The following is a 12,394-nucleotide window of genomic DNA, read 5'->3' as shown; positions in this document are numbered from 1 at the left end:
TACAAGTATATACTCAAATAATATTCCTAACAAATCAATGCCTTCAAAGCTGTAAACCCAAGTAAGAGAAGAGAACTGAAATCTGTCGGTTTTCAAGTGCTCTCTAAGCACAGAAAAGCTTAGACAGCAACAAAATCTTTGACTAGTAAATAACAAATCCTATTTTATTTAACAGAGGAGTTCATGTATATCATATTTTCTGTCTGAATTTGCAGCACCCAAATCCAGTTCCCAATACACTGCTAGTTGTCTATTCCATTCTAAATAGTGCTAGCTAGTGGAGGGGAAAAAAAATCTAGGCAATAGAAGACTTTCATAGATGACTGGGTTTGCAACGCCAATGTGAGTTAACACTAAACTGCCTTGGACTATATGTAATTCTTGCCTTGTCCTTATAACCCTCACTATTTCTTACCCATAATAGGTTTTCAGAAAATATTTCCTAAATAAATGATTAATTAGCTTAAGAGTCAAAAGCAAATTTCAGCCTATTTGGAAGTGACAGATAAGGAAAAATGAGAGAGAATCTTGGACAGATATCCTTGAAAAAAGAGCTAACCAATGTAGTTACTTCAGGGCCAGGCTAGAAAAGAAAACACCACACCAGAGGGGTGAGGTGGTTGACAATTCATGATTGCTGAAAACCACTGTCTTCATAAAAACTATTTAGCAGTTCTTCATCCTCACAGAAAGGAAATCTTTTTTTTTCCTTTGAGAGGATAAAAACAGTCTCTCTTCTTTGGAAAGTAAAGTCATACTTCATTATGTTTCTTCTTTTTTACCAGAGGTGCGATGACTTCCTAGCTCATTATGAATACTTCCAAGACTGCAGAAGAGTACACAGGTTTGGACACCAGGATCTCACCCCAAGAGTGAAGAGGGAGAGGCAGAGCTTGATATCAAAAGAGACATGACACCTGTCACTGGTCAGTACCATGACAGACCTGTGGGCACCAGGCCTCTGCTGCATCCCAATGACTCTCCAGTCAGTTCCAGCAGATGATTAAGCTAATGTGGCTGGAACACTAGTGGAGGATCTGGATAAAAGTAGATCAGGGCCTAAGATAATTAAGGAGTAAAGAGAGAAGAAAGCAACCCAACTGAGTGGATTAAATGTACACCAAATGGGAGCACTTTAGAAAGAAGTCTAAGAAGCTCTCCTTCCAAATGGAAGTTAACATAATTATGAAAGTTCTTATCATTTCTTTGACAAGAACTGATTTCAAAGGCTTCTGATGCTTTAGACAGGACAAGGTTATTACTACTGACTAAAAAAAGATCGAAGATAAAAAAACAAACAACAACAAAAATAATGACATGTTGAGTTTTTGCATGTCCAGACATTGGTATTGGGAAGATCAGAGAAAAATTGATTAAAACCCTGGAACTCTAGCAAAATCTGTACATTTTTAAACAAAATAAGTGAGGCACAAGAACAGAGTCAATTTCAGAATTTACCGGCTGATTTGATGTTGGTTTCTACCTTGTGTTTCTTTTAGCAGATAAGGTAATACCCAACACATTCAGAAATCCAACTCTAATGAATTTTCTGTAACTGCTGACTCAAGAGGAAACACTTTAAAATGGAGAACCATAATCATTCTTGTTTTAGAAGGAGACAAAAAAAATTTTAAAGGGGAAGGTGGTGAGGAGCAACTGATTACCTTGAATTGGATACAATTTAAAAACTTGTCAGAAAATATAGTTCATGAACTTTCCTCTTTATATATTGTGCCAGTTATCAATTTATTGCCTTTCAACTCCAAACCTGCCCTTCTTTGTGTTTACTCTGTGATAATGGAACTGGACTTGAAAACACTGATCTTTTACCAGCTGGCGTGATGTTAAGCTTCGTCGGTAGAGGGCACTGGAGGGACACTGGAAGACGAAGGGGTTTCTCTCGCTGGTTCTGGTGTATTCCTCCAGGCAGACTCCTGTAGTGCAAGTGGCTTTCCCCTGGGTAAGTATGGCTTCAGAAAGCCTTGCAGCAGAGCGGAGGGCCACTGGTGGTACTTCTCATAAATGGCTTCCCTTGGACCTCTTGGGGAAAGTTCACAGCAGGTGCTACAGGCCTGGCACTTCTCATGAACCACTTCCCCCAGTACCCCTTGAGTTCTGAGGTATAACACTTCCCTCAGGGCAGCTCCTCTAGCACTGCAGAGAATGGCTTCCTGGTGAGGGCTGCTGGCATGGCACCTCTCATGAACAGGGTCCCCCGACACTCTCAGGGCAGTGCTACAGCTTCAGAGAACTTCACCATCCAGTGAGCCAAGAGGTCTGGATCTCAGCCGTGGAGATATGGTCCTCTTCTACATTTGCTCCTTCCCTGGAGGCTCTATCTCAGCCCTAGGGATGGTGACTGCTGCCTGTACTGCTATTCCTGTATTCTTCAGAGTTCTCTTTACTCTTTATGAGCCAATCTCCCATTATTTCAATCCTCCATTATAGTAAATTAAATTTTCCCTATTCAAATTATCATTTGGTTTCTGTCTCTTGATTGGACCCTGTCTAGATACATATGCAGAAGACTGAAATTCTAAAAGAAGGAAGGTTGAAATTTTAGAAGAAAAGGATGAAGGGAGGGGAAAAAAGAACAATAAAACCCTAAAACTAAAGAAGTTGAAAAGACTGGAGTTGGGAGCCTATGAATGATTACATATCAATTTGGCAGATAACCAGCAGAAGAAACAGATGAAGTGAAAGAAGCCAAACACAAAAGATCACGTACTGCTTGACTGCATTTATATGGAATGTCCAGAAAAGGCAAATATACAGAGATAGAAAGCAGATCAGAGGTGGACTGGGGCTTGAGGAAAAAATGTAAATTAACTATAAATGGGCATGAGGGATCTTATTGGGGTGATGAAATGTTCTAAAACGATTACGGTGATGGTTGACAACTTGGTAAACTTACTAAAAATTAGTGAATTACACACTTAAAGTGGGTGGCTTTTGATATGCAATTATTCCTTAGTAAAATTGTTTTTAAAAAAGGAAATAGATGTTAATGACTATGAAGTTTTCTATGAATAAGCTTTCTATGATCACAAGTTTATATCCACTTTACTGCTAAGAGAAAGTAACTTTCAAATCTATTTCCTTCATAAACACTTCTAGTCCATAAGGTCTTCTTGATGAATTAGGATCTAAGAAAAATGATTATATTAAGCAGAGTATTACAATTATACTGAGTATTTATCATAGACAATGTCCATACTATGAAGCTTAAGTAATTTTTCCAAGGATGCTATGGATTCTGACCTCCTCTAATATCATCCCAAGAGACTCTTCAATAGCATAAATCACTGAAAGTGATCAAAAAGAAAAGCGTCTGCAAAACTCTGGACATGATCAGGACACAATCAAGACATAATGAGAAGTACACTAACATTTTTAAGGAAGAATTTGGCACCAGTAATAAATTTGATTCAAGACCAGAAACTGATGAAAAAAGAACAAAAAGCAATAAAGAAATCTAGAGCAGAGAAAGCTGAATTATATATCATACTTTCACAACTGGGAATCAGTGTGTAGAAAGAAAGGAAAAGTCACTATTTTGGAGAGAGGCTTGTTCTGATTGCTTTCCCTCCAAGCCCTCAAAATGTGTTGAGATTGTGGGTCACAAGAAAAAGCGGTTTTTCAGTTGAAAAATATTTCCTATTCTTGGTGTATAAAAAAAGGCTTTAAAGCTCCCAAATTGGGGGGAAAAGGGATGCTAGGAAGACCAAAAAAAAGGAATGTCTTACGGTTAAAGCAGACTGTGCTTTAACGGAGAAGTGGCCGACAATAAATGCACCTGCAAAGGACTGTAGTTGTAAACATATTAGAAACCAGTTTAAAAGAAGGGGGAGGGTATAGCTCAGTGATAGAGCATGGGCTTAGCATGCAGGAGGTCCTGGGTTCAATCCCCAGTACCTCCATTTAAAAAAATAAATACATTAAAAAAATACATAAATAAACCTAATTAACCCCCCAAAAAACAAAAAAAAAAAAGTGACTTAGGATTGTTACTTCTCAAGCAAGGAGAGACTATGTTAGAGTAAATTGCAACAGTTCAAAAGTAGAGAAAAAGGCACCCAATTACTTTTATTTCTCTAAAGCTTGATTGAATCTTATACGTATAATTATTTCAAATTCTAGTGGCTGACAATATCAAGTTAAAATTAACTGTTAATTAAAATCTAAAATTAATAAAATAATTAACTCTTAATCAAATGAATAAATGTCCTCAGCTTTATTGTTTATGTATGTTAAAGCCACTTTACTCAGAAACCTTCTACTTCCTTTCAGCTGACCCCACCTACAGAAAGCCTACTTGTTTGGATCACAAAGCAGTTACTAAGTCCAAACATCTGCAGCAATAAATCCTAACTGTATATAAAGTACATAGAAGAGACAGCTTTCTGAAAGTTGTCTCTGCAAATTCAAAACTCTAAAGAGACACTAAACTTCATACCATTCTGTCTAACTTTTGCTGTCTGAATGTAACTTAGCTATAAGTTTGAACTGAAATTTCTTCACTTGACCATTCCTTTCTAAACTGTACACTACCTCCATCAGCCACAATGACCACCGAATCTGTAAGTATCACTGTAGGGAAGGATCAACAAGGACCATCTCAGTGAGGGGGGTTGCTGGGGTCATATGAGGAAGAAGAAAATGAGTATCTGAATGTTCCTGGCCGGCTTAAGTCCAGTTTTCCCTAGATAGTTCTCCAGACCCTGTAGTCCTCATAATTCTGACAGGTGTCACACAATACAGTATACACAAAAGCTGGTACAAACATTCACACACATGCATGTATGAGCACGCCCACACTTCCAGCACAAGCTACCTGAAAACATCGAGGCCATTGACACTGAGAGTCCATTCTTTGACATGTGAGTCAGGTTAGATCCTTCGCTACCATCTGTGTAATAATGATTATAAAAAGGGGCCCTTTAGTATTCAGACAAAAAGTAAATTGATGAGAATGACAGTTCCATACCACATGTTTCTGGAATTAAGATAGGCTGGGGCCTGGGACCCTTTGCTGCAGTGCTCACACTAGGACCCAGCAACAAAATGCAGAGAAACTATAAGGGGCTAAAAATAACTGCATGCATGCTCAGTTGCAGCCAATCATGAACAATTAACGTACAGAAAGACCAAAAACCCAACTGCCGTTTCTGAGGTGTCGGGAACAAAAGCAGGGCACTGCACATGATCCTTGCACACAGCACCACCAAGGGGGTGGGCAGACCACCTAAGCCACTCCTCCAGCTTGACCCCTGACCTGCCGCTATGCTACCCTCTCCTCATTTAAGAGACCAACTTGCCCCCACTCAGAGAGCAAACAAGGGCACCTGTTACTTGTTTTCGCTCCTTCATGCTATAGCCCGAGTCCCAGTAAAGCCTTGCCTGATTTTCTCGTCTGGCCTCTTATCAATTTCTATTAAGGAGACCAAGAACCCTGGTTGGTAACAATAGGAATGTCTTTTGTTATTCATAATGAGCCCCTTTCCATTGTATCTGAGTTTAAGCTAATGAGATGACTCATGAGGGCACCCAGATAGCTCAGGATGGGGCTGGTTGCCAGAAGAAAAACCTATTAGATGATTAGAACTTTCAGCCCCACCCCAAGAGGGAGGAGGGGCTGGAGACTGGATTCAATCACCAAGGGCCAATGATTTAATCACTTGTGCCCACATAATGAGCCTCAATAATGATGAGGTTTGGGAGGACCCCCTGGTTGGTGAACACATAGATGTACTGGGAGAGTGGTACATCCTGACTCTGTGGAGACGAGGTTCCTATGCTCAGGACACTTTGGGACCTTGCCCTATGTACTTCCTCTTCATGTGGCTTTTCATTTGTATCCTTTGTAATAAACTGTAATAAGTACAGTGCTTTCCTGAGTTCAGTGAGTCACTCTAGTGAGTTATCAAACCTGAGTGGGGAGTTGTGGGAATCCCTGGGTTTGTAGTTGGCCAGGGAGAAGTGCAGGCAGCCTGGTGTCCCCATTCGTGGCTGGCATCTAAAGAGGGAGCAGTCTTGTGGGACTGACCCCTTAATCTGTTTGGTCTATGCTAACTCCAGGAGTTAGTGTCAGAACTGAACCGTAGGACACTCAGTTGGTGTCAAAGAATTGGAGAATTGTTGGAAAACCACATACAAGGAAAAAAAGTGGAGTTTTAAGTGACTATTATTGTTCTGAATAGAAATCAGATGCATTAAGGAGAACACAGAAGGAAAACTTCTTGGAGACCTGGAAAAATATGTGTAAAAATGGTATTTCTGTTTGGGGAAGACACTCAGCCACCACACCTGGGGCTGTTAGAGCCTCATGCAATAAAGATCTATTCATCGTCATGTCACAATGGAGTGCTACATATACAATTGACCTCTGTGAGAAATTCACTCTTGGTTCCATCCATTGGGGAGGAGCTTATGTCCCTGAGGTGTTTGCTCGGTTTTCCCTGTGTTCATTTGTTGGTTGCACTGATAGGAAGTTGAAGAACTCTATGATTTTCAGGAATGGATTAAGCCATTAATCATGGGTTAACCTGATTTAACCCAACTGCTTTCCAGATAAGAGCCCCTCCCCTTCTCCTCCCCTTCTCTAGGCAGATACTCACAAGAGTCTGTGATTCTGCCAAGCAAGTTAGCACTGGTAGGATAGAAAACAAAGCTCTACTTGGTAAACTTGATTTTTTTTTCCCTTTTTGCTCTCCCCCCAGCTAATGACTCTTTTTGTCCTTTTCTCTTACGATTATAATAAAGCTCCTTTTAAACACTTTGAAATAATTTCAGCTGTGTCATGGAACATAAGAGAATAGGATTCTAATTTCACATAGGTGTGGGCCAGCTCTGGGCTGTTAGCAGGAGGAACTGGAGTGAGAATCCCAGAGAAGGTGCAACTGAGGAAGAAGTAGTGGGGTGACTTTAATAGCAAGCCCCTCCACTGGAACACTTCCTTCCAGTGTTCTCTTCTGCTTAAGTTTTAAATGGGTTTTATTTTTAACAAGAGAAATTATCCTTTAAAATAGCTGGCAACATTCTATAATGAACCATACTGAAGACCATCTAGAGTCTTGGGAAAGCTTCTCAGCCTGTGATTCCAAATTGAAAGAAACAGTTAATGAAAGTTCCCCTGAAACAAAGTGTTAATTTGTACCTTGGATTTCAAATTCATCAACCTCATCAGCAGAGCCAGAGTCGGAGAACTGTGCTGAGTCACGTGAACTGAACTGGGAGCTGCTGGAAGTGACCCGGAAGCCTGTTACGTTAAATAAAAAAATAAATAAACAGGATAAAAGAGGTCTCCTACTCTTTCTAGGGTCACAACAAAAGGGACCTGGTATGACTTCAACAAAAAAGTAAATAGAACCTTGGCTGGGAGTTATGCTGGGGAAATGGAAACTGGCTCTTCTTGTTAGATCCTCTTCTTGTTTGAGCTCCTTAAAAGTTTCATGTAAACAAGGGGGAAGGTATAGCTCAGTGGTAGAGTGTGTGCTTTGCATGTATGAGGTCCTGGGTTCAATCCCTAGTACCTCTATTAAAGATAAATAAATAAGTAAAAACCTAATCCCCCCCCCATTTTTTTTTTTAATTTCAAAAGTTTCATTTAAACAGAAAGTACTACTCTTTGTTAAGTGAATCTGGGACAAGTGGCCTTAGTTCTCCTCATATCAGAAACCCTATTTTTTTTTCTTTTGGAAGATATTCCTGAGGTAGGAAATGGATGAACTCTAAGACTCTGTGGTCTGTTAGGAAAAAAAATAATAATAAAACAACATACAAAATCCTTCTGACAACAGAGGAACCCCTGGGCATAACACCTCAAGTGAAGACAAGAAAGCAAGCCCTCGAGGCACCAAGTCTTATCCTGTAGCCCTGAAGCAACGGGAACAGAGGTGTTCACAGCCTCACTCACTTCCGTGCTCAGTCTCCTGGTACACAGGGAGCAGATTCTTGGTGCGGATCTGCTGGCGACGAAGGCGGATCTTCTGCTTCAGTTCCTGGATCTCCCTGTCACTGTCCTCTTCCCCCTCCTCCTCCTCTAGGCACTGGCTCATCATGTTGCACTTCATCAGCTCAATGGCAGCAATCAAGGACTCTGAGATGCTGAAGTGGGCATTCTCCTGGGGGAAGGAGCGCACGAAGAAGTGGACACCTCACTGACTGTACTGCTGGGAAGTAGCTTCCAAGAACTGCACTGCTTTTATTTGAAGCACACTTCCACTGTAAGGAAAGCTAATGGCCAGAAAACCTGCTCTGCATTCTCTTTGCTCTCGTATCTGGCCACGCCTGGCTTCCTGTCCTACTTCCCACATAAAAATATAACACAGAAGAAGTTGGGTCTTTCCTAAAGCCATACACTATACACAGAGTATTAAGGTAAATGTGATGTCTCAAGATGAAGTGCTTTGTAAGCTATAAAATGCTATAGGGACATTATTTATTACATATCTTAGCCTTAGAACAAAATACAAATGTTGATTCTGGAGATAGTCTTCACCTAAGGTTCCAGAGTCAAGGAAACAGTAACTATGTGACTAATATTCAATGTTTCTCTGCCCAAGGTAGTTTCTAAGATAAAATCGGTAATATTTTTTAACTCAATGAGGTGCATAGGCTCCCTGAAGAGTTTTCCAGAGAAAGAATGTGTTGACTTACCTATACCGGAGTCTACACTCACGTTGCTGCTGTGTACTCAAAAACCTCTTTAGAACAAATGGCATCTCAGCCCCTCAGGCCAGATCTCCCAACTCACGGGCTTTTCAGTGGCTCCTTACAGTCCTCACCTTTTCCAGGTCTGCACAGCTGCCAAAGTCTTGCTCAGACAGGTAGCTGATGAGGGACTGTCCTTCTGAAGGTCTTCTGAACATGCCTTCTCCTGAGCACAGGTACTGACTGCCCTCTGTGGGAAAACGGAAAATGGATGTGAAAAGGTGACTTGAAAAGCAAGTCTTCTTTACAGCCAAGCGTCTTTGAGAAGCCTCTATACTAAAGATGCTCCCAAGTCTTCTCAGGTAACAGGCTAGAAAGACGTCTACCTTCTAGAGGAATTTCTCTGAATCTCAGAATCCCAGAGCACTAAGCCTCTGGGTTAGAGATAGTGGAATAAATGGAAAGAGACTGGAGACAATCCTTTGACCACCTAAATTTAAAGATGACACACTTGTCCTCCTACCCCACAAAAAAGAAAACAAAAAACCTGTGCTGAGAGTCACATAAGGAAACAAATGGCTTCCTCCTATGTATGATTTCCTCCATGTGGGGCTTATCTTCTGGTAATTAAGCCCAGACACTCAAAGGTCTGTTTTCAAGGTCCCTCTCACCCACTCAGAGCCATTCCACCTGGCTCACCAGACATTCACAGTGATAACACCCATAGCATAAGAGAGGGTGGGACCCCTAAGGCAGAGAGGAGCAAGAGAAATGGCGGGGCAGTGTGATTTCTAGCACAGGGGTTGAAAATGATGAAAGGGAGGGTAAGACTGTACAGTGTGTACCGTCCACAGAGCTAAGACGAGCCACACAGCTCAGAGCATGGCGGGCACAAGGGGAGCAGAGAAAAGACACAACTGCAGCCCTGGCCTTCCTAGCACTCACTTACCATACTCCAGGTACAGAGAGCTGGGTGTGCTGACTTCACTGCTTTGACCAGAGTAGGACAAGGGGCCTCTCAACTTCGACTTATCACTGCAGGATTCTAGTGTCAGTGGCCACCAAGGAGCAAAAACACACATACGAGGTGAGCAACACATACATTCCCAACTTTGGAGTTTCAACATTTAACTGCTCCCATTCCCAATGCCCTCCCAGACAGGAGAGAGGTGGCACACCAACAGGGAACAGTCCAAAAATGCAGGAACACATGGAGGAAAGGAGATGGAAAGTCAGTATACTCTAAGGGGAAAAGAGAAAACAACGCCCAGAATGCAGCAACACAAAGGTGAAAAAGGATCAAATCAAAGTGGACTCATGAATTTAGTTCTTCTTCCATCTTCCTGCCAAATGTTCCAGGAATATCAGCCAACTTCTACCCTCCTGACAAACCAATTCAGAAAAGAGTCTGCACATAGTAAAATAAAAAGCACACTGAAACTTTTCTGATACCTTGACACTAGATTTTAAAACAACATCAGAAGGGTTAAACTCACTAAGAAAACACTAGGATGTGGCCTCTCTCAAACTTGAAATGTAAATTTGTCATATCTACAAATTTAATCCACTTTTGAATTGACAGAACAACAAAATAACACCCAGCAATGTCCTTAAAAGGAGTATCAAGACAATGCCAGAGAAGCCAAGGATGATGTCCTTGTAACCAAAAGATTCAGCCACAGGATACCAGCCTTCCTCAGGAAGGAAAGGAGAGGTTTCAAGAGAAGCCTATCAAAGTAGGAAGTGCCTGGGTAGAAGTTTTCAAGGAGCAGTGAGAGTTGAGAGTAGAGGAATGGAGCAAGCATAGTTTGCAGGAAATGGAAACTGATATTCTCCAAAGGGAAACAGAAAATTTCCAGTGCCACAGAAGCAAGAGCAGGCAGAAAAGCAGGTGGGTGCCTGCGAAATGAGCAGGATGCTCTGGGAGAATGAATGATTGAGTGGCATTCAACCCATTTTCCTGACAGATGGCGCCAACTTGTCAGCTGCTCCTCTCACAAACAATGCCACTACATGGTAAGTGATAACTCTGTGTTCTCCTTGTGGTCCTGGCAGTGGGCTCTGCTCCTCACTACAAACCAGCAGTCATCATGATGTCTTGGTAAGAAACCATGACTTGGAAGGGACCTTTGAAGACCTTGGTCAAACTCAGTGCACAACACAAACTCCAACACCAGGACCCGACTCCTTTACAACACGTACAGGCCTTCCAGCCTTTGCTCACTGAGCTCACTACCTCCTGATGCTGCCCATTCAATTGATCAGCTCTAATTCTTAAAATTTCCTCATACTGACTTGAAGTCTGTCTTCTTACAATTTCTCATCTCCTTAAGAATAACAACACTCTTCTAAACAAAGGTCTCACAGACTTGTTCCTCTTTAACTTCTTTTCCAAGCTAACATACCCAGTGGCTTCGCCCATTACCAGGAGGCCACAGTTTTCGGTCCTCTCTCACCACTGTCTGGCAGACACATTCTAGTGCCAGTATCTCCATGCATTACCAGAATGGAACACAATATTCAGTTTGGACACCACTGCGAGAATGAAAGGAACAGACTTAGGTCGCTAGGAAAATCTTGTGCAATGGCTGGAATGAGGGGTTGAGGGAGAAATTTACAGGGGAAGGAAGACAGGTGAAAGAAAAAGCGAACAAGGGACTCCAGGAGGGGCAAAATACATGCACTCATATCCAAGACCATGGAAAGGGGAGAAAACACATTCTGGTGTTAATTCAAGGAAAATACAGTAACCCATAGTAAGTAATCAGTTATAAGAAAAATTCTGCCACTGATTCATCATGATGCCTTAAACAAAGAGCAGGCATCAGTTTCACCTTTGGGCAACACAGGATTGATAAACCTTGACTTTACCTCCCAGAAGCTGTTGAGAGACTGAATGAGGTATTTCAAAGTTGTGGGCAGAAAACATACCATGCGAAATACTGGTACCATTTTACAGACAGGTCCAAGCATCACCACAGGACCAGACTGGCCAGGCTTGATTTGACACCAGAATGGAAAAGGAAGTTCTGGGCTAAGCCAGATGGTCACAGAGGAGCAGAAGGAGGAGGAGGGTGGTGGACAGAAAGGAGGAGGACTAACTCCCAAACCTGCAATGGGATCTTCAACTATAATGGTGATATTCCTGGGGCCTCCTGTATGCAGACAAACAGGTGCAGAGGAGAGTCCAGAAAAACGAGAACAGAAAGAGTGAGAAAAAGAGTGTCCTTTTATCTAGCAAAGGTGGGGACTTAACTCCTGAGGGGGAACCTAGTAGAGGGAGAGATGACTCGTATGAGAAGCTGCACGTGACCCACCCTCCCTCAGATCCTTCTGCTTAGGTTTTCTCTGGCTTCCCTTTCCAATGCAGGTTACTGTGGTTTCTGGAATCCACAAGGATTCAAGAATTGGGGCAGGGAAGTTTTCCATGCTCAAACACCAGTGGCCTGGGGTACAGCAGACACCAGGCCTCCCCAGGAGATGTGAAGTAAGGGTTTAACCCAAACACTCTTCACATCTAAGAAAGCTCATGGGAAGTCAGGCTTTGATTTGGAGATTTTTTTTTTTCCTAAACAGTTCCAATGAGCCAAACCACATTCTTGGGGGAAAACACAGACAACAGTTTGCAATTCAGAAGTTTCAGATGAGGGCCTCAGTTCTCACCTTTTTAGAAATTACAGAAATCAATAGTAGCTCTGGTTGTGAAAGGAAATCTCCCTTTTTTGATCTTAATCTTTTATAT

At 41.9% G+C, this 12,394-nt stretch overlaps 1 protein-coding gene across 11 annotated transcripts in view; it reads right to left on the bottom strand.

The window, feature by feature from the left end:
* The window catches only part of RUBCN (rubicon autophagy regulator), a 71,909-nt gene that overhangs the window by 32,153 nt on the left and 27,362 nt on the right, over positions 1–12,394 (bottom strand). For 3 of the 11 annotated variants that reach the window (XM_032480887.1, XM_014560042.2, XM_014560043.2), the window contains exons 8-13: positions 11,763–11,807; positions 9,602–9,697; positions 8,787–8,902; positions 7,916–8,123; positions 7,157–7,258; positions 4,835–4,909 (exon numbers count right to left, since the gene is read on the bottom strand). In XM_032480887.1, the coding sequence (XP_032336778.1) occupies positions 4,835–4,909; positions 7,157–7,258; positions 7,916–8,123; positions 8,787–8,902; positions 9,602–9,697; positions 11,763–11,807 (642 nt within the window). The remainder of the gene's footprint in view (positions 1–4,834; positions 4,910–7,156; positions 7,259–7,915; positions 8,124–8,786; positions 8,903–9,601; positions 9,698–11,762; positions 11,808–12,394) is intronic. The other 8 variants (XM_032480904.1, XM_014560046.2, XM_014560047.2 and 5 more) reach the window with 7 other exon arrangements.

The sequence above is a fragment of the Camelus ferus genome, chromosome 1, assembly GCF_009834535.1.
Source record: "Camelus ferus isolate YT-003-E chromosome 1, BCGSAC_Cfer_1.0, whole genome shotgun sequence".
NCBI lineage: Eukaryota > Metazoa > Chordata > Mammalia > Artiodactyla > Camelidae > Camelus > Camelus ferus.
This window is presented reverse-complemented; position numbering and strand designations above follow the sequence as displayed.